Source organism: Silene latifolia, chromosome 11, assembly GCF_048544455.1.
Source record: "Silene latifolia isolate original U9 population chromosome 11, ASM4854445v1, whole genome shotgun sequence".
In the NCBI taxonomy this organism is placed as follows: Eukaryota; Viridiplantae; Streptophyta; class Magnoliopsida; order Caryophyllales; family Caryophyllaceae; genus Silene; species Silene latifolia.
The window spans coordinates 10,816,777-10,838,059 of NC_133536.1; the positions used below are offsets into that span (position 1 = coordinate 10,816,777).

Consider the following 21,283-nt stretch of genomic DNA (forward strand, 5'->3'; position numbering starts at 1 on the left):
CTTCATAATTCTTGGTATGTGTCAGTTTCACATAAGAGTAATTGTAATATTAATTTATACTTTTCATTATCCAATATACATTATACAATTAATCGATCAACTATTATTTATTGTTTATATATAGCTTTTCTCACAAAATATATATGTGAAACGGATTCAAAAGAGACTAATTCTTTTTAGCTTTAGTTTTCCTTCGTCTACCATTTTACTATAAATTGTGATGATCACCCATTTTCTTTTATCGACATCTACTTTAAGGAGTATTTACATAAGACAGTATCATAAGAGACTTTTAGTATGTTGTTTATGTTATTATTATGCATTAATAATTGATGTTGCGAAAAAACAAAATAAAAAAACGAAACACATAAATAGACCGAAACAATTTTCATACAAGTTAAGGCCAAACAACCATGACCAGTATCACCAGTTTTCTAAGGTGTGGGCGTGTGGCTGACTACTTATCTAGCCTATATTTGCCTTCTTGTGCAGTTGAACTTCAAAACAAAACAGAAGAGTCCCATGATCAGTATAGCCGCGAAAATCAACTGTCCACAGTTGAACTTCAAAACAGAAGAGTTCCAGGATCAGTATAGCCGCGAAAATCAACTGTCCACAGTAAAATGGTGGGCGACGATAAGATGAATGCTTCCATTCTTGCAGCTGTGACAAATCTCATATATAAAGCAGAGATATAATGAAATTCATATAAATCGTAGCTATGATACAGTATAATCTAAAAAATCAATTTTGGGTACACACAGATCACAACAAAATTGGAGCTGGTAGCCTGGTAAGATTCGAATATTGTTGTCTCAGGAAACATATTCACTAATAAAAAAAAGTTTCAGTAACGAGCGAGTAAAGATAGAGTTCACCGTACTATTCTCTACCACACGCAAACTTCTGAGATGTGTTGGATTAGGGGCCAGTCCTCCCCATTCGGTTGTTGGCATCTTTCCTTGAGACTCTCGGAACACAGACTAATTTCAAGTTCCTGGAGAGAGGTGAGTTTGGGCATCCATTTCGGCAGAAATTTCAGTTTGGGACACAACCCAATGTGAAGAAATTGGAGGGAAGTGCAGTACTGTATCCCCTCTGGCAATTCCTCCATCTCTACAAATCCAGCCAAACTCAAGATTTGAAGAGTACCGCCAAAGTTATGCCATGACATCCCACCCAACTCCACTTTTGGCCAGTCTTGTATCAAATGCTGCAACCATCCGTCCACGTTTACTAGTTTCGGCCAATTTATAATGCGTAGGGTTCGTAGGGAAGACAGTAAACAGGTCGAAAACAACTCTTTTACTTCTCCCAAGCTCTCCATTCTCTCCTCTTTCTCTCTATATATATCTAGATGAAACTCAGAGTACTCGACTGACATTGATTTCAGCCGCTCGAAGTTGTTGATTTCAAGTGACTTCAACCTCGGATATGAAAACAGCGGGTAGTGACGAGGTGAGCATCTCATTTCTGTTATGGAATCATATATTACTAGACATTCGAGTTGCGGACATAAAGGAACAAACATCATCTTGTCGCAATATTTTATACTGAGATTCTTTAGTAGAGGAAAACAAAGAGATGATTCCCACTCTACATCTGCTTCTCGGCTGCCCCTACTGTTGACCACGTGCGACCCTGACTCGAATCTCCGCCACCATCCTTTTAACTTAGGCAAATCACAAATATTAAGCTCATCAAGGCTGGGAAAGAATGATGATCCTTCAGCAGAGACAAGTGCTTCTGAGTCCGCCACATACTCCATATTCAACAATCCTGAAATCTCTAGCGTCTTAAGGTGGGGCAGTTTCCCAATTTGCCAGGGCAGATAGAGCAGCTCACTGCAATTTCGGATCTTCAAAGTGACAAGATTGGGGAGATCAAACAGTGTCGAGTTATCTCCCTTCCCTGGCCATCTCGGTATTGTCTCACCATGATACCCCGTCAACTCCAATGCTTTGACATCACGATGAGGCTGCATCTCTTCCAGCAATGCTTGCTCAGACTCCTTGCTTCCATACTCCTCCCCGAGTCTAAAGTTAATAACAATCTTCTCTAGGTGTTCCTTACTCTTTAAATAGCCTCCCCCACCATGTTCTTCCTTCACAAATTTTGCACTTTTAAGTACTGCTATTTCAATCTTCAAATCCCCTTTCAATTTGTTCAGGTGCTTTACATCTTCCAACCCATAAAAACATTGCTCTGTACTTGAAGTAGGTCTCACACCCACCACAAATTGGCATAAAGTGTGCAGAGAGGTCAACATACTTATGCCCGCCGGCATACGACTCAGCGCATCACATTCGGCTACATTTAAGGTGCTTAGATCAACTAGCTTGCTCACATCATTTGGCAATTGTTGTAAGTTCGTGCAAGAATGTAATAGTAAAGTCTGTAGATTAACCAGCTTTGTTATTGATTTGGGAAGAGATTTTAGATTCCTACTGGATGAGAGGTCTAAACTCCTTAGATGCAACAACTGACCTATTGATTTTGGTAAACTTTCGGCCTTTGAATGACTCAAATCTAAAGACCTTAAGCATGTCCATTTCGGTAATGATTTACTTGCTAATAATTGGTCTACTCTACACTTCTCGTAAAAACCCTTAATAAAAAGGCACGTGCGAATTTGAGTATTACTGAAGATATGTTGTCCGTAAGAATCATCCAAAAGAGAGAGATGGCGAACTCTTTTACCCACATTAGAAGTATCAGAATTAAACCTACAAATCTCTCCGCCCGCTACTTTTTCAGCAACATCATGCAAGAGATCATGTACCTTAAACGACTTAATCCCCCCGAATTTATCCTCGAGTAAATCTTGGAAAAAACACCTTTGAAGCAATATAAGAAAGTAATCCTCGCCCAAATTCTCCGAGTTAATGTAGCCTTGTGCCATCCAAAGCTTAATCAACATTTGCTTACTAATCTCCCAATCCTTGGGAAAGATACAACAGTACGCAAAACAAGCTTTCAAGGAAGGGTTAAGTTGATCGTAACTTAGCTTCAATATGCAGGTCATTGTATCACTATTTTCACCAAGAGAGTCTAAGCCTTTGTCGTGAAATGACAGCCACTTAGACTTGGATTGACCACGCAGAAGACTTCCTACTACTCTAATAGCAAGAGGAACATTGGTGCACTTTTTAACAATCCTTTTGCCGAGTTTAACTAATTCATCATCTCTTTCTTCTGCTTGAAATGTCATCCTTTCAAACAAATGCCATGACTCTTGTTCGGACAAACCTTGCAACACATGCACTTGATCACCTCCAATCATTTGGGCAGTTATTTTTGAGCGCGTAGTTACAATTATCCAACTCCCTCTTCCCCCTACATTCAAATACCCTTGGAACTTCTGCCAATCATCATAACTTTCAGTCCACACATCATCTAACACGAGCAAGTATTTTTTCCCTCCGAGTTGCTGCTTAACTTCATGTTGTATCCCTTCCAAAGACGTTTTATCATTAATGGATGATCCTTCCACCACCTTCCCTAAAAACCCTTTCAAGCTCCACTGATCTTGATCCTGATCAGCAATGCAAGTCCACCTCTTGATTTGGAATGCCTCACTGACCCTAGGATCCTTATACACAAGTTGGGCAAGCGCGGTTTTTCCCAAACCTCCCATCCCCACAATAGCAAGTAAAGAGACAGGTGAGTGATCAACACTTGCAGAACCCAACAAGACACCTATAATCTTCTCCACGTCTTCCTCCCTCCCGATGATTTTATCATACAAAAAAGAAGAAGTCTCCTCCTTTGTAAATTTCACAGGCTTACAATCAATCTTAAAACTATACATAGCACTCTTAGTGGCAATTTTGTTTAACTTGTCGTTAACCGTTTTGACTTTAGTAGAGAGTTTGTGAGTAAGAAGCTTAAACCGAGAAAAAAAGGATGTCACCTTGTTGCTTCTGAGTTGTTTCTGCTTGGCAAGGGTTAGGAACTCGTCTAAGACATCATCGGCGTCATAAACAGCATCTTTGAGCTCGTTGATGTAATTCTTCTCCTGGCTGCTGAGCAAGTCCTTCTTGGCATCAGCATCCTCAAGAACAGCTCGGACAGTTTCGACAGTGTTTTGGAGGTCATCAAGTTCGGATTTGCAGTTAAAAATGGGACAAACTGATTGCATCAAACCCAAAGTTTGGATGGCAGTAAGTATAGTTTGAACTAAAGACAAGGTTGTTGACAGGTCCATGATTGTGAAACATGAAAGATATCTCTGAATTTTGTTGTATGATGTTTGTAAATGGAAGATTATATAAAAAGAATTTGAAACGAATAAGTAAATGTTGAGTACAATTATTTGGCAACACACGTTTTACTTTTATTAACAGCACTCTTGCAAGTTCCAAAATTCCTCCTGTCATTTTCATACTTTATTTTTTTTTTTTTTTTTTTTTTGGTGCTTAAGAGGGGCAAAGCCCCGATTTTCATACTTTATTCACATTATGTGAATGGATTTTGAAAGAAGTTATACGCCCTCGGATTCTTCGAAATTGTACTACTTTTAAAATTTCGGTAAAGACTATTCGCTCAGACGAGAAATAGCCCGTCTGAAATAAGACAGATCAAATGTAGTCATTTTACTATACAATGTTACTAACATTTTTAGGGTTACATTTTGTCATTAAATGGTTACATTCTATTAAAAAAATGGTGACATTTGATCCGTCTTATTTCAGACCGTCTAAAGCAACTTATCGTGGGATAATGGAGATGTGAGATGAGTGGTCTACAAATAAAGGAGAAACAAATGGGCATCTGATTCTAATGTAAACATGACTTGCATTTTTAGCTCACAAAGCAATGGCCATCTGATTCTAATGTTTCATACATTCAATTATTCCCATCATTCGCCAAATTCCGATTGAAACTAGTGTACAATTGTACATGATTAATTGATCCGAATATAAAGGTATCAAGCAAAGACATCAATACGGAAATGAAGTAAAACCGTAAAATGAAATAAAAGAAGTAAAATAATAAAAAACAACATTATCTGAATTAGAGAAATGTTTACGGCGAAACAATAGAATTACCTCATTAATTAAAATCTGGAGTTGGATCTCAATTGGATTTACTTCGTCTTTATGAATCATCTCTTTCCTTGTTTTTGTTTCCCTGCAATTTTAGTTGTGGTATCAGTAAATTTCAATCTCAATTTTAGGATTTGGACTAGATCAGGAAAGTAAAAATAACTCTGTTTTAAAATACGAAAATATTAATTTTTAGATTTTATTGGGATGTAACATACTTCCTCCTATTTAAAATAACTCTCATTTGTCATTTTTGTCTATTTACATAACTGTTCCATTTGCCATATTTGTACATGTTTTTTTTACTTTTCTACACTTGATTCTTTTCTTTATTTACCACCCCAACCACCCATAAACCATCATATTCAATATTTTTCATTATTTAACTCTTATATTCTTAACCATATACAATACTTTTCATTATTTTAACTGCATTTCTTAATTTTTGTGTCATTGTCCAAATGGAACAGTTATTTCGAATAAGAGGGAGTAATATTTTTCTCTATTAGTAAATAAATACAAATAATAAAGCTAAAATTTTAAAACATAGAAATAAAGTTTTATGAAATTACAATAACAATAAAAAAAAAATTAAACCGAAAAATGTTAATCAGAAAAAATCATGGTTTGATTTATGAAAAAATATTTAAAAAATAAAGCATATAGTTTTATTATTTGTTTAACTTAACTGAATGAAATAAAAATGGATCCAAGGGTAGGATCTGGATCTCGACCATACGTAGACCTGACAAAAGCAACCCGACCCGAAATGACTGACCCGAGACTCGAAATGACCCGAACAACATCACCCGAATGTGACCCGAAAACCCGAATTGACCCGACCCGTACATGACCCGAGTTTCTTGACCTGTAACTAACTCGACTCGAAAATGACCCAACAAAATATAACTCTAATTGAACTGAAAAAACTTGAAATGACTCTTTCTCTATTATTCATTGAGCCGAAAATGAGCCGACCCGAAACAACCCGAACAGACCCGACGAACAAACCTGAAACAGACCCAAAACCCGAAATGACCCGTCCCGACCCGAATTAACCCGAAATCATTGAGAGATCCGAATTAGCCCGACCCGAATTGGCCCGACCGGAACCCGACCCGAATTGGCCAGTTTTGTCAGGTCTCCATACGATCCATATCTATATTCTTATCAACTGGATCTAAGATATTGTGATCCATATCCGGTCTGTAGCATTTGGATCCCAGGAACTGAATTCCATTGCCATCCCTTATCGGGACTCACGACCCAACGAGGGGTCCAAATGTCCAATTCACTTTTCCGAATGAAAAAAAGCTAAACTTGAGAGGGATTAACCTATTAGATCGCCTTCAGTATCGCGAAGGAGATTGTCTCAACTGTCGGTATGAGATACTCTTAGTAGAGGACCTGGCAAAACGGGTCAACGAGTCGGGTTCGGGTCGGGTCAGTTCGAGTCTCTCATATTATCGACTTATTTCGGGTCGGGTCAATTCGGGTTTCGGGTGTCTTCGGGTATGTTGGTCGGGTTATTTTCGTGTCAAAGGGGGTCGGGTTATTTCGGACTCGGGTCATTTTCGGGTTAACCACTAAGACAGAAAAAAGTACGTTTAGTGTTATTACATATTTTTAGTTCAGTTTTGATAATTAATTCTTTATTTTTAACATTAACAATATTAAGTGCTTTGAATTAGTCATTTTAAGTTTTTTTAATTCAATTAATGTTGTGTTATGTCGGGTCGGGTCGTTTTTGGGTCTGGTGGTTTCAGATCGGGTCTTTTCGGGACGGGTTTGTTCCGAGTCAACAAAAAAGTCATGTCCGGGTCGGGTCACACTTGAGAGAGTTGCATTTCGGGTCTCGGGTCAACCTTTTCGGGTCGGGTTGGTTTTGCCAGATCTAGGTAGAGCTGGCAAGTCTGACTCGACCCGAATCCGAGCAAACCCGACCCGACAGAACCCGAGAATATTGCTACCCGAAACCAACCCGATGACGACCCGTAACCCGACGATTAGTGACCTGAAACCGTCCCGACCCGACGACCCGTAACCCGACATGACCCAATGATCAGTGACCTGAAACCCCACTCAGACCGGACCCGATATTGACCCGACTCAATACTGACCTGATTAAATTGATGAATCGAAAATTATTAAGCTTAATATTGATCAAAATAAAAGTGATTTTGTATTTAGATTGATATGTTTGGCTTAATAATGAAGTGAGTCATATGATCTCAACTCTTTGTTGTCGGTAGGGGTGTAACCGAGCCAATTTGAGCACGAGCTTGGGTACGCTTGGAATTGTCTCGAAAATTTGAGGTAGAACTCAGACTCGGCTCGGATTAGGCTCTAGTCGAGCTCGGTTATATCGTTATTTTCTTTAATATTTTTAACTTATAAACCAAAATAAAAATTTAAAATAAATATATTTTAAGAAAAATGTAAATATAAAATATTTATCCAATATTATCATAAATGCTAAAATAATACTCCTATTTTATTAAGAACAAAAACCATTATATAGTCAAAATTAAATAACAAATAATAAATGAAACGAGCGTAGAAGCTAATCGGCTCGCCTCGGATTTAGTTCATTTCGGCTCGGAATCGTTCTTGACCGATTTTAAACCGAGCTTTGGCCGAGCTGATTCCGAAGGTTCTACGAATCGGCCTAAATCATTTACAACTCTAGTTGCGGAAAAGTAAATGGAAATCTTTCATGTTAATTTATCTTTCGTTCGTTCCCAAGTTACTTGAGGCATCTCGTTATTATTGTGTTCTACCTTGTGTTTAACATTGATCAGGCGATCAGCGCTCGTTATACCCAAAGGAAAAACACAAAATCTCATTGAAGACGGCACGTATCCGTCACTTTGGAGTAATACGCGTAATTAATTGGATGCATGTATGTAACCAAAGGAAACATAACATAATATAACAACGAAAGACCGATTCTTATAATGTTGTTAATTTAGCAAAAAAATAGGCGTAATTAATTGATACGGGGTACTTAATACAGTAGCTTCGAGACCGGAGACGTTTTACGGTGAACTAATCGTTCTTACCGATGATGCTCTGGAATTGAAATAGGCGTAGGCCAACCTTGGAGAAGGCTATGACAAGGTAAAAAAAACTTACAGCACGGCTGTAATTGTGGCAAAACCTTCAAGCATTTTAGCCTAGTATCGCAAATGAACAATAACCGACCACGTTCACCATGCATTGACGACATTGTTAAGTATACCAAGTGCTCTTTATTTGGGTGCACGTCGAACGATTTGAGGAATTCATATCCAAAGCCTCTAATGACTTGTTCTATCAATGATCCTTGATCAGCAATACAACCTTCAAGTTTCGATACAAGTTCCCACTCAACAACATTATTTTTCCTATTTTCAATCGACTCGAGGAATTTCAGATCAAGTTTCCACACAAGAAATGGATATCCCACCGTAATGTCACCGTGATTTCCATTTGACCCGTTGAGGGAAAGCGAAGTACTCATTGATATTAAATTTCCACAGCTTTCTAGTAATTTTCCTCCGGATACTGGAGGAGATGGCAGTTTCGTTGCCGTCAAAGTCCCGTCAGAAGTAGGAGTCACTTGGAACGGATCCAAGGCACCAAAATACCCTATCCAATGAAAGCACACCATACTCTTACAAACGACTGCGCATGCGTTGCTGAAACGTGGACCACAAATACTACAATAACCGAAAAAATCGGGGTGGGTAGCGACTTCAACAGTTACTCTTTTCCATTCCCCGGACTCTGATAAGTATATAAACAGGTTATCAAATTTTAAAGGATGTTCGCCATCATAAAGTTTAGAAGAGACGGAATAATGAGCTACGACAACTCTAAAGTCGGCCCCTTTTTTTCGGCCAACTAGACCGGCCCATGAGGGTGTTTCGTTGGTTGGAAAAGGAGGAAGAGTAATCCATTGTTTCGTTAATAAGTTGCTGACGTAGTACTGACCTACGTCCTTGGAGCCCTCGTGTTTAGTGTACAAAACCAGGTCTCTAAAAGTAGAATGGATTTCGTTGGAATTCGGAAGGAGGTTTAGAGAAAAAGATGGAGACCAAAGCAGACTTTCGCAAAACGGTGGTGCAACAATGGTCGTTATAAGATGATAATCATGAATTTCTAAGGACGTCCATGGTTGTTGTTCCTGTTGTTCTTGTTCTTGGTGGGTCGAGAAGCCTTGATCAGGAAAGGAGGGGTCGGAGATTAAAGAGCACCAGCGTTTGGAGACGGTTTTGCAGCGAAGTGCGGTGACATAACGAGGCAACCTGCATAAGATCTCAAGCAGTATTTCATCGCTCAGATCTTCGATTGAGTTTTCTTTCCTAGTTTTGTTGTTGATTGCTAATAATGCTTTGACTCCATCATTCTCCTGCATTCTAAAATGGGTTTATGATACAAGATGTCTATTTATTCAGAGATGGCATGAATGATGTCTATTTAGTATTTATACTAATACAAGATTTCTAATTTCCTAATATAACTTAAGGAAATACAGTGTTTACAGGAGTAATTGTTTTCTTAATCTAATACAAATATTCACAATTAGGAAAGGCTAAGCAGACGGAAACCCGACTTGGTTTAGGAATTGTAACGACAAATTTGCGTTTAAATCTGCAACAAGAGATAAAACACAAACAAATGCAACAAAGAATAATTTTATTAATTCAAAAGAATTTCGGGTACAATCTACTAGTTGTTCTACTGATTCGATTTCTGCAATGAATGAATAGGAGGGTCTTGATTTGAAGACTTGATTCTCCCTGGATGAATTTGATTTGCTTCTCTTCAGTTGACGGCGATGAACGCTTGATGTCGGATCGAAGAGTAGTTTTCTTTTTCTCTAGCTTTTCTCTTGGAAGAGGATTTTTGTAGAGAGGATTTCTTTTGTAAGGGGTTTTGTTTTGTAGTGTGATTTTCTTTGTAATTTTCTGATTTTTCAAGATGAGAGCTAATGCTTGTATTTATAGAAAAAGGAAGGGTTTGGTTTCCACCCTAGGTGGACTTGATAGTCTTGGTATTTTTGTAATGGACTTGGTAGTCATTTTGGTCCATTTGAATGTATTTGACCCATTTAGTGAGTTTGACCCGTTTGTCGGATTTTATCACTTTAGAGAGTCGAACCCAACTAAAATAATTAAAATGGACTACTTTATTTAAATTTCGTCCAAATTAATTACATTATTTTGTATTCCCTTTGACGGGTCAACATTCTGACCTTTTGACTTCCGACGTGGCAACATTTTGACTTTTGACTTCAGACGTGGCACTTGTATAATTTTTACGTGTCTACAAATTGCCCCCTCGAGACTTGGTCATGTAAACGACTTGAGTGTTTAAGCATGATCTGGTCTCGATTTATGAAGCTCGGCCGGTACAGTTCTATCCGAATTTGAACATTTGTCCGCTTCTTGTAGTAAATTTGTGTGAACATGTGCCTATTAGAATATGTAAATATTCCATATGCTTTTTGATATTATCATTGTATATATTAGTGGCCAACGCACTCAACCCATGATTCCAGGCTTTGATATCATCATTGCATACATTAGTGGCCAACCCACTCAACCAATGATTCTAGGCTGTATCAATGGGATTAGTTTGTAAATATTCCATATTATTGCTCCAATTCTTGTTTTCATAATCCTGCTTGTTGTTCAAGTATAAAAGGAAGGGAAGGCCTCCTTAATTTTACACCATTAGAAACGCCAGAGCTCGAGTTTGCCTTAACTTTCGACGACGAGAAACCCGAGTCCTGTGCCAACGAAGTCCCTCCTCAGTCGGCGTCTTTGCCCAATTTCGAGACGCGCCTAAGAAGCCTGTCCCACACTGCACCGAACCGAGACTTTTGGATTTATAGGTGAGAAATTTTTTTGTGATTACTAACCAATTTTTTCTGTATTTATGCAGTGTGGCACTCCGACATCATGAGCAATTTTCTTTGTCACCATGGATTGACCTATGACAAAACGGCATTGACGACTGCTTCACGGCTGTGTGTATACAACCCAATGCCTATCGTTACCTCGACACGGTCCAAGGTTCTCAAAGTTCAAATTTCACCCCTTCTTTCATGGCGTGTGAACTGCGAAACCGAGGTGGTTGTTGAGTTTGACGATGGGATTTACATTGGGTTTAATTTACTGACCGACGCGGTGACACGAGCCATAGTGACGCCATGATTCCAAACTCATCCGACTTGAATTGAAGCCAAAACCTGTTTCGATAAACTCCGTGTTGAAGATATACAACCAACGCCTCAGACTTATCTGTGCTAACACGAAACGCGGTCCTCGACCCACATTCCTGACGACGGCTGTGGTTTGAGACAAACTGCATCATCCTTACCGGCCCCTTAGCTTGTTGACGGCGGAGCCCTTTTGAGGACGGCGCCATCGACATGATTCTTGAAATCTGGATGCCGTCGGAGCGCATCGACAATCTGCCTTGACGAAGAATAACCCGACGCCAAGTGAAAGTTGCTCCTGAAATCCGAAATCTAATGGTGAATAGTCAACGAATCCCAGAAGAAGAATTAACTTGTCAACATTTTCTTCAGATCTCGATTTTGATGTCGACTAAAATTATTTAAATTGGTGAACGAACTGTGTTTCAAAGGGCTTGAATTTCAGTTGACATGGGGAAATTTAAGCCAATTTCAGACCAATGACAGATTTAATTTGGGGTCTTTATTTTGAGTTTTCTTCCTTTTTAATAAAAGTGGATGCCGTTGTTGTTTTATCGGTTTGCAGGGGTAACAATTGCTTTGTTTGTTTTACAAAGAACACGTGACTCCCAATTTCCCACCACATACCACTTTATATTTCTTTTTTCCTTTTTTTTTTTATTTTTTTTTTGAAAAAGAAATATGAGTAGTACTTTTGTTTTGTCTGTCTCAGGGGACGATATGGTGCACTTTAAGGCGAGCGAATCTAAGACGACTGGCAAGAAGTACTTAGTGACGATTGACGGTGCTGATGACGAAGCAAATAATGGAGTTAAACACACCATTTTTCCTTCGATGACGGGTCCCTTTGCTGAGTCGTGGTTGCCGTTGACATATCCGTCAAGTCTGGATTGCTGGTGGCAGAAACCTGAAAAACCATTGCTGGTGCTCCTTTCGTCCCATCATCGAGAAAGTGCCGACACGCCATCCTTCTCGAAGCTCTTACACTCTCGATGCTCCAGAGGTGAAGTTCAACGAAACGGCAGTTTTCACTTTGGATATGAATTTTCTTATATTCCGCACTACTGGGAATGGTTAGAAGACATTCTTTGCGAGTGCCGCAACAGTTTGAGATCCGTCTACATTTATGAAGCAGTTTACGCCTCACTTTTCCTCTACCGCCGGAGTAGTCAGCTAGTGGAGTCATTCTGCGATTTTTGGTGTCCACAGACTAACACTTTATTGACAACGGCGGGAGAAATTTCAATCAGCCTTTGGGATATACGCTCTATCACCGGACTACCTCTAACGGGCTCATTTTATGATGAAGTAGTGCCTTCAGTCGAAGAACTCCAAGGCTTTGATGAGAACGATCAACCGTACTTGCCCCCAAGTTGCAAGTATTTATTTTCTGCGTTCCACCGGATTTCTCTTTCGGCGAACAAAAATGGCAAAGTACCCTTTGAAGACTAGTGTCGTTTTTGGTTTAAAGGAGCCTCCAAGTATTTTCCTTCATCTAATGCCACAGGGAAGGCACATTTTCCGATTCTACGACAAGATTTTTCTTCATACGGAGAACCTTCGCAATGAAATGAGACCACTCATGACTTCTTTCTTATTTTAGGTGTTCCGGAGGCAGAGAGACGACAAACATATCTTGCAGCCTTCCTTTCTTGTTGGCTCTGCGCATTTGTTCTCCCTGTTCGTGATCTAGGCCACATACGAGCGAGCGTCTTTAAAGTTTCTTCTTTGTTAGCGAGCAACCAGATGGTCTCTTTGGCCATACCAAAAGATTAGCGAGCATTTATCGAGGTCTGAACGACATTTCTACTTCGGCAACGCCGGGCAAGGATCATGGACATTTTGCTGCACACTATGTTTACGGGTGGCTTGCCAAGTACTTTCGTTCACATAGATCTGTTAGCCATTCGTTTGTTGAAGGCACTATGATCGAGTTTCAAGGTCTCGATGCTGTCAAAACCTTTCGGTCTACCGAGGCAAAAGAGCGGATTCGATCTGGCACCCAGGTTTCGTGGCACTCCACATTTCATGGGACTAAGGAAGATGCGGAATACAAGGATGATGGCCGTAACATGATGCGTCGACCGAATGACTTTCTTATTGCGTCGCGATCCAGCTTTTTAACTTTAAGGCATGATGACAACTTCATCGTCGAACCGTATAGTCCTCATCGCTTTGCGCGACAACTGGGTTTTCATCAGGATGTTCCAGGTGTACTTGACCGTGATATTCGTGGTGGCAACCTTGAACGCCTTTTCCAATTGTTCACGACTTCTATTTGCTTGAGAACAAATTCACGGTTTATCATCCCGCGAGAAGATTCAAGAATTGGCACTTCAGTCACTCCGGCTTATGCGACTTGGTTGAAGCGATTTTCTCAGTTAATAATTCCACACGAGGTTAGAAATTCATCAAAATCTCTGCTTCGGAGTGAGGTCAGACGGTCTTCAAAATCTCCACTTTTGAATGAGGCTAGAGTGTCTTCCAAATCTCCCCTTCTGAATGAGGCTAGAAGGTCTTCTAATTCTCCCGACGACGAGGATGCCACTCCAATTGTGAAAAGAAAGCGAGACATAGTTCAAGGCTTGACGAGCTCGGATGACTTTGAAAAACGTCCTTTGAAGGTAAAGATTACACAGAGCTCACTCCAGTCATCCGCGGGTCATGCCGTAGCAGAGTCAAAAAAGAAAACGAAACGTGCTCGCAGTCAGGTGGTCAAACTTTGAAGAAGAGGCCATCACCACCAAAGGGTCAGAGCAACTTGAACGACGCAAATTTGAATGATGCAACTTGTACATCTTTGTCGGTTCCCTCGAAGGTGAAACTTAATCCTAACCCGGCTCATTCGTTTTTGGACGAAGAGCCTCTTCCTGTGAAGGAGATTGTAAAATAAAATACTACTAACACTCGATCGTTTGGATACAAGTCTGAGGAACCTAGTATTCGGCACCTTCTTGACGATGTTCCTGAAGCGGACGGATTTCTTACAACAGACGACTTTCCTGTCATTGAGGAGGTAAGTGCATAATTGTTTTTTTTTTTTTTTTTTTTTTTTTTTTTTTTTTTTTTTAGCCTTCCTTTTTTTTTATATGTATATCACTAACCCCTTTTTTTTTCTTCTTTTTTATTCTTTTTTTTATTTTTTTACAGGGTTTCATGCCTTTGTTGAGCACCGTAGATGATTTTTCAGACCTTCAAGTTGTATTAAATCCCGATAGTCCTACAGAGAAAGTGATGTTTGATGCCATTATGAGTCCAACCAAAGAAGTTTCCTTCGCAGAAAACATGATCCTTGAAGCTGAGCGACAAGCGTATTTGTCTATGGCGAACAAGTTGCGAGCAAAGTTGTTGGCATCTCCCATTGCCGAGATTCGAGCACTTGAAAAGGACTGCGAAGCCGTCTTTGAGTATTTTAGGTCAAAGAATGTTGATGTCTCCACTCTTCGTGCCCATGTGGAGAATTATTTTAAGGCTGCTTTACAACTTCAAACTGTGGGAGGAGAATACACGATGAATCAGCCTCATCCTTTGGAGCTTGGGGAACAGATTAAGGATATCGACGACCGTATTTCGAGTGCCGCATCTTTGGAAGCTCAAGCAACAAACGAACTCGAGACTTTCCAAAGGAATTCCGAGGAAGATGAGACAAAGGAAGAGCGGTTGAAGAAGGAATTGGAAGAAGTACAGGCGAGGAAACAACAGTCGGTTGCGTCTATAGCTGCTGCAAAAAAGAAGAAACTCGATCGTTCCTCAATTGTCAAGACTTTGACTCACGATAAGTCCTCTTTGGAAGCACGTATGACGACTGCAAAAAAGAAGCCGGGAAGATTGAACATGCTGAGAAAGCTTTCACTGATGCTTCTGAAACTTTGAAGAACTTGCAGTGGCTTCTATGATGTCATTTTTTTTTTTTTTTTTTGAAGATGAATAATAATAAGTTGAGTTTTACTTGTTTTTATTTCTCAATCTCTCTTATCCATTTCACTTTGCCGTTCATAATTTATACTCTTATGGGCCAGGAGTGTATTTTTTTGTTTGGTGTGGCTGGACTAAAGTAAATGGCTTACTTCAGCTGCCTACGTACTCATAAAGCACAAATAAATATACCTTACGAGATCAAGCCAACGTAGTTCAAAATGAAGAAGAGGTGATTTTGTTTGGGGGGGTTTGGCCGTACCTAAGTAAAAGATTTTTTAACTTAAGCTGCCTACGTACCTACAAAATAATAATACTTTGCAGGATCAAGCCAACGTAGTTCCTTAAAGAGATTTTTTTTTTTTTTTTTTTTTTTGTTGTTGTGATTTTTTTTGTTTTTGTTTTTGTTTTGGGTGTGCAGTTTAGGCTCGTGCTTAGGAGCTTATTGCAGAATCGTCATCTTACGCGTAATAGCGCTTCAAAAACTTGGCGTTGATCGGACCAACACGTACTCCATCACTATCGACAATCTTGTACGCGCCGTTGGTGTAGACCTCTTGCACAGCGTAAGGTCCGTCCCACTTGGAGGTGAATTTACTTGGCTACGAGGCATTATGATAGGTCTTGAATTGCCAAGACCATATCGCCAACTTGAAAAGATCTAGGACGGACTTTTTTATTGAACGCCCTTGATAAGCAGGAGCACAGTAGCACTCCAATTTCTGCTGCGCATCAAGCCTTTTTTCGTCAAGAGCTTCGAGATCGGCCAAACGCAGCTTGTCATTTTCGCCTTCCGGCAAACCCATTTGAACAGCCATACGAAGAGAAGGGACCTCCAATTCAAGTGGAAGGACCGCCTCTACTCCGTAAACCAAGGCATAAGGCGTTGACTGGGTAGGAGTTCTATACGTGGTGCGATACGCCCAGAGTGCTTCTCCAAGCCTCTCATGCCAATCACGCTTTGATTTTGAAACCATTTTCTTCTTGCATTGCATAGAGTTTTGTTGAAGGCTTGACGAGACCATTGGCTGGCGCATTATACATTGAGGATTTGTGTTGCGTGAACTTGAACTTTTCAATCAAGGCATCCATGAGCTTGTTGAAGAAAGGTTTGCCATTATCGGTAATGATGTACCTTGGGACGCCGTATCGATATATAATTTGTGTTCGCACGAAGTCCACGACATTCTCCTTTTTCACTTCTCGAAGGGGAACGACTTAGCCCATTTCGAAAAATAATCAGTTCCGGCCAAGATGTATAGATGTCCAGCGGACGACTTATTTGGCAAAGGTCCAACTACTTCAAGTCCCCAAGCTTCAAAAGGCCACGATGCGACAGTGGGGTGGAGAACCTCCGGCGATTGCTGGATACAATTTCCATGAAACTGGCACGCGTCACACTTCTTTGCGTAATCCATGCAGTCTTGCACCATCGTAGGCCAGTAATAGCCCATTCTTTTGATTCGGTCGCACAACCGGTCCCGATTGGTGAGCACCACATATACCGGCATGGGCTTCCTCCGCATGGCGTGAGACCTTCATCTTCATCAAGACATCGTAGCCAAAGTCCATTGAAGGATCGGCGATACAATGTCTCTTTGTAGTAGATGAAACGAGAAGAACGACGTCGCACTTCCATCTTATGCCTCGGATCACTTGGCAACTTATTATGCTCCAAGTAGTCAATGATTGGTTGTCGCCAACCTTCTTTGTCGATGACATAAACAGAAATCGCATTTACATCTTCTGTTGAATCGTCATCTTCTGCTTCTGGTATCACAACCTATATTTTACAAATTGGAACTGTAGTAGGAACACTTGCCCCCAGTGCCAAAGTGGCTGCGAGATTTGCGAGAGCGTCAGCCATCTTGTTGGCACTCCTCGGCACGTGATCAAGGAAGAACGAATCAAAATTCTTCAACAAGCGGGAAGCTAGTTTGTGATATGGCACAAGACTATCCTCTTTCACTTCGTATTCACCAAGCAATTGATTAATTATCAACTTGGAATCACCATATATGTCAAGATCTTTGCATCCCATTTCAAGAGCCATTTGTACACCTATGGTCAAAGCTTGATATTCGGCGGCGTTATTTGTGTACGATTAGGAGTATGAATGAATATGGTACGAGGGTGTTTTTAAGCGATATGAACACGACTCGGCTCTGCCCCATCTGACGAGCGGCTCCATCGAAGTACATCGCAAGAAAGAATCACGTCGATGTAGAAAACTTCTTCTCCGGGGAGTTCATCGGAGAAGTTCCACTCTCCGGATCTACGGATGATCCGCTAAGAAATCCGCCCGATGCTTGTCCCTTAACAGCTTTTTGTGGCACATAAACTATGTCGTATTGCTTCAAGAGCACGGCCCATTTGGCGAGTCGTCCCAAAGCTTGGCCTTGTGAGAATGTGTTTGATCGGATCGGCTTTGGAAATTACGTGCACGGTGTGAGCTTGAAAGTAGTGACGTGACTTTTGGATAGAAAAGATAAGAGCTAAACACATCTTTTCGATGGGCGAATATTTTAGTTCGGCCCCAACAAGTGTGCGACTCAGATAGTACAAGGCTCTTTCTTTACCGTCCTCATTCTCTTGGGCACACAATGCCCCCATGGAGTGTTCTTGGCGAAATGTACAGAATGATCGACTTCCCCGGAATTGGTGCGCCTAAGACTGGAGGAGTTGACAAGTATTGTTTGATGTTTTCGAAAGCTTTGCGACAAGATTCGTCCCATTCGAAAGGTGCGCCTTTTTCATTAGATGAGTGAACGGATGACATCGTCTGCCAAATTGGAAATGAATCGGCGAATGCCCTTGAAGGCTTCGAAGATCCTTGAGTGTAGACGGCTCAGGCATGTCTTGTATTGCCTTGATTTTTTATTGGTCTATCTCAATTCCTCGATGACGGACAATGAAGCCCAAAAATTTGCCCGAGCTAACACCGAAAGCGCACTTTAAAGGGTTCATCTTGAGTTTACACTTTCGTAGCCTTTCAAAAATTGTTCGAAGATCTTTCGCATGATCAACTCTTTTCTTGGATTTAACAATGAGATCATCGACATAGCACTCAGCAATGTCATGCAGCACATCGTCGAAATTTTTTTGCATAGCTCGTTGATACGTAGCTCCCGCATTCTTTAACCCAAAAGGCATCACTTTATAGCAAAATATGCCCTTAGGTGTTGAAAGCAGCGATGGCTTCCTCATCTTCGGCGCCATTTGGATTTGATTATACCCGGTACAATCCATGAAGGACAACGCTTCATGTCCTGTCGTAGCATCGATCATGATCTCTGTGACAGGAAGTGGAAAATCGTCTTTTGGGCAAGCATCATTCAAGTCTCGAAAGTCGACGCAAATACGAAGTTGTCCATTCTTCTTTCTCACAGGGACAATGTTAGCAATCCACGTGGGATATTTGACTTCTCTTATGAAGCCTGCATCAATCAATTTGTTTACTTCTGCTTCAATTTCTGGCAACATTTCTGACCGAAATCGTCTTCGTGGTTGTTTTTTTGGAGAAACGCCTTTCAGTACGGCAAGTCGATGAACTACGATCTTTGGACTTAGGCCAGGCATTTCTTTGTAGTTCCAGGCGAACACATCTTTATATTCAGAGAGGAAATGTGTTGCTTGCAATGCCGCTCTTGCATTTACCGATGAAGATCTGTTACTGGGGTCAAAGTTGCACAATCGCCCTTTGTTTGTGTCAGGATACATTCGAGAAAAGAAGGTGGGCCGCATATTGGTCGACGGAGGCTCAGCCGTCAACATAATGCCGAAAGTCACTATGGAAGAGCTTGGGATTTTTGTAAATGAACTCCCCAAAAGTCGCTTGATGATTCAAGGCTTCAATCTCGGTGGGCAAAGAGCAATTGGCATGATTCGCGTCGAACTCATGATGGGAGACATGTCATCCACTACGCTTTTTCATGTGATCGACGCCAAAACGTCGTACAAGTTGTTGCTTGGTCGACCTTGGCTTCACGAAAACGGTGTCGTGGCGTCCACTCTACATCAATGCCTTAAATATTATAGAGATGGCGAAAGGAAGATAAATGGTGATGTGAAGCCGTTTTCAACGGTGGAGTCTTATTTTGCTGATGCTCGATTCTACGAAGAGGTGACGTCAAGCGAGATATTGCCTTCAACGATCCTTTCAACAGGGACCAAAGTTCCAAAGAAGGTTGACGACATCAAAATTCCAGCCGCAAAAGAATTGATGGTGGTCGAACATCGTGAAAGCGTCTTGATAAAGACCAATCAAACAAATGTGAATTCCTCTACGAAGAAAGTTACTCCAACCATGCCGAAAGCAACACCAATCTTTAAGTACGTGCCGAAATCAAAACGTAAAAATGGAGAGGCGCCTTTCACAGAGTATACACCGCGAGAAGAAGCATCTACGTCAACTAGAACAATCAATGAAGACAATCTTCAAACTTTGAAGGAGAAGGTCATTTTTCCGGTTACACGAACAGATTGCCTTGTGGCGAGTAAACAACCGTTGTCCGGGTTCACGAAAGGTTTAATGAAAGAGGATCAAACACCTGTTGAAGAGTCAACCAAGGGACGATTCGATCCAAATGCTTACAAGCTCATGTCAAAGTCAGGATATGATTTTGAAAATCCAACTCCATTAGGGCAAGTGATTGAAGTTACCCCGTATGGCCTGAATCAAACGCAAAAGAAATTACATCAACAAGGGAACAAGCTTGAAGTCGGAAGGGCTGGTATCGGATTTTCACATCCTGAGCCCATTCGAATTTCTGCACGACGTAAAGAGAAGCAAGCGTCGTCACAATATATTGTGGCAGAACTGGCGGAAAGTGAAGGCGATAATACGGAAATATTGACGCGAAGGTCTGTTTTCGACAGGTTGGGATCACCAACTTCTACACGGAAGAGCGAGGCGTAGAAGTTGGTGATCCCAACCTGTCGAAAACAGACCTTCGCGTCAATATTTCCGTATTATCGCCTTCACTTTCCGCCAGTTCTGCCACAATATATTGTGACGACGCTTGCTTCTCTTTACGTCGTGCAGAAATTCGAATGGGCTCAGGATGTGAAAATCCGATACCAGCCCTTCCGACTTCAAGCTTGTTCCCTTGTTGATGTAATTTCTTTTGCGTTTGATTCAGGCCATACGGGGTAACTTCAATCACTTGCCCTAATGGAGTTGGATTTTCAAAATCATATCCTGACTTTGACATGAGCTTGTAAGCATTTGGATCGAATCGTCCCTTGGTTGACTCTTCAACAGGTGTTTGATCCTCTTTCATTAAACCTTTCGTGAACCCGGACAACGGTTGTTTACTCGCCACAAGGCAATCTGTTCGTGTAACCGGAAAAATGACCTTCTCCTTCAAAGTTTGAAGATTGTCTTCATTGATTGTTCTAGTTGACGTAGATGCTTCTTCTCGCGGTGTATACTCTGTGAAAGGCGCCTCTCCATTTTTACGTTTTGATTTCGGCACGTACTTAAAGATTGGTGTTGCTTTCGGCATGGTTGGAGTAACTTTCTTCGTAGAGGAATTCACATTTGTTTGATTGGTCTTTATCAAGACGCTTTCACGATGTTCGACCACCATCAATTCTTTTGCGGCTGGAATTTTGATGTCGTCAACCTTCTTTGGAACTTTGGTCCCTGTTGAAAGGATCGTTGAAGGCAATATCTCGCTTGACGTCACCTCTTCGTAGAATCGAGCATCAGCAAAATAAGACTCCACCGTTGAAAACGGCTTCACATCACCATTTATCTTCCTTTCGCCATCTCTATAATATTTAAGGCATTGATGTAGAGTGGACGCCACGACACCGTTTTCGTGAAGCCAAGGTCGACCAAGCAACAACTTGTACGACGTTTTGGCGTCGATCACATGAAAAAGCGTAGTGGATGACATGTCTCCCATCATGAGTTCGACGCGAATCATGCCAATTGCTCTTTGCCCACCGAGATTGAAGCCTTGAATCATCAAGCGACTTTTGGGGAGTTCATTTACAAAAATCCCAAGCTCTTCCATAGTGACTTTCGGCATTATGTTGACGGCTGAGCCTCCGTCGACCAATATGCGGCCCACCTTCTTTTCTCGAATGTATCCTGACACAAACA

General features: G+C 41.0%; 2 protein-coding genes across 3 annotated transcripts in view; both read right to left on the reverse strand.

Moving 5' to 3' along the window:
* Positions 1-678: 678 nt before the first annotated feature.
* On the reverse strand, positions 679-4,374 carry LOC141610995 (putative disease resistance protein RGA1). Its single transcript, XM_074429359.1, has one exon. It carries the CDS (start codon positions 4,205-4,207, stop codon positions 890-892), a length of 3,318 nt encoding a protein of 1,105 aa, XP_074285460.1. The 5' UTR covers positions 4,208-4,374; the 3' UTR covers positions 679-889.
* A 3,625-nt stretch (positions 4,375-7,999) lies between these two features.
* Positions 8,000-21,283, reverse strand: part of LOC141610996 (uncharacterized) — a 39,996-nt gene continuing 26,712 nt past the window's right edge. For both annotated transcript variants that reach the window (XM_074429361.1, XM_074429360.1), the window contains one exon: positions 8,000-9,441. In XM_074429361.1, the coding sequence (XP_074285462.1) occupies positions 8,107-9,441 (1,335 nt within the window). In that variant the 3' untranslated portion in view covers positions 8,000-8,106. The remainder of the gene's footprint in view (positions 9,442-21,283) is intronic.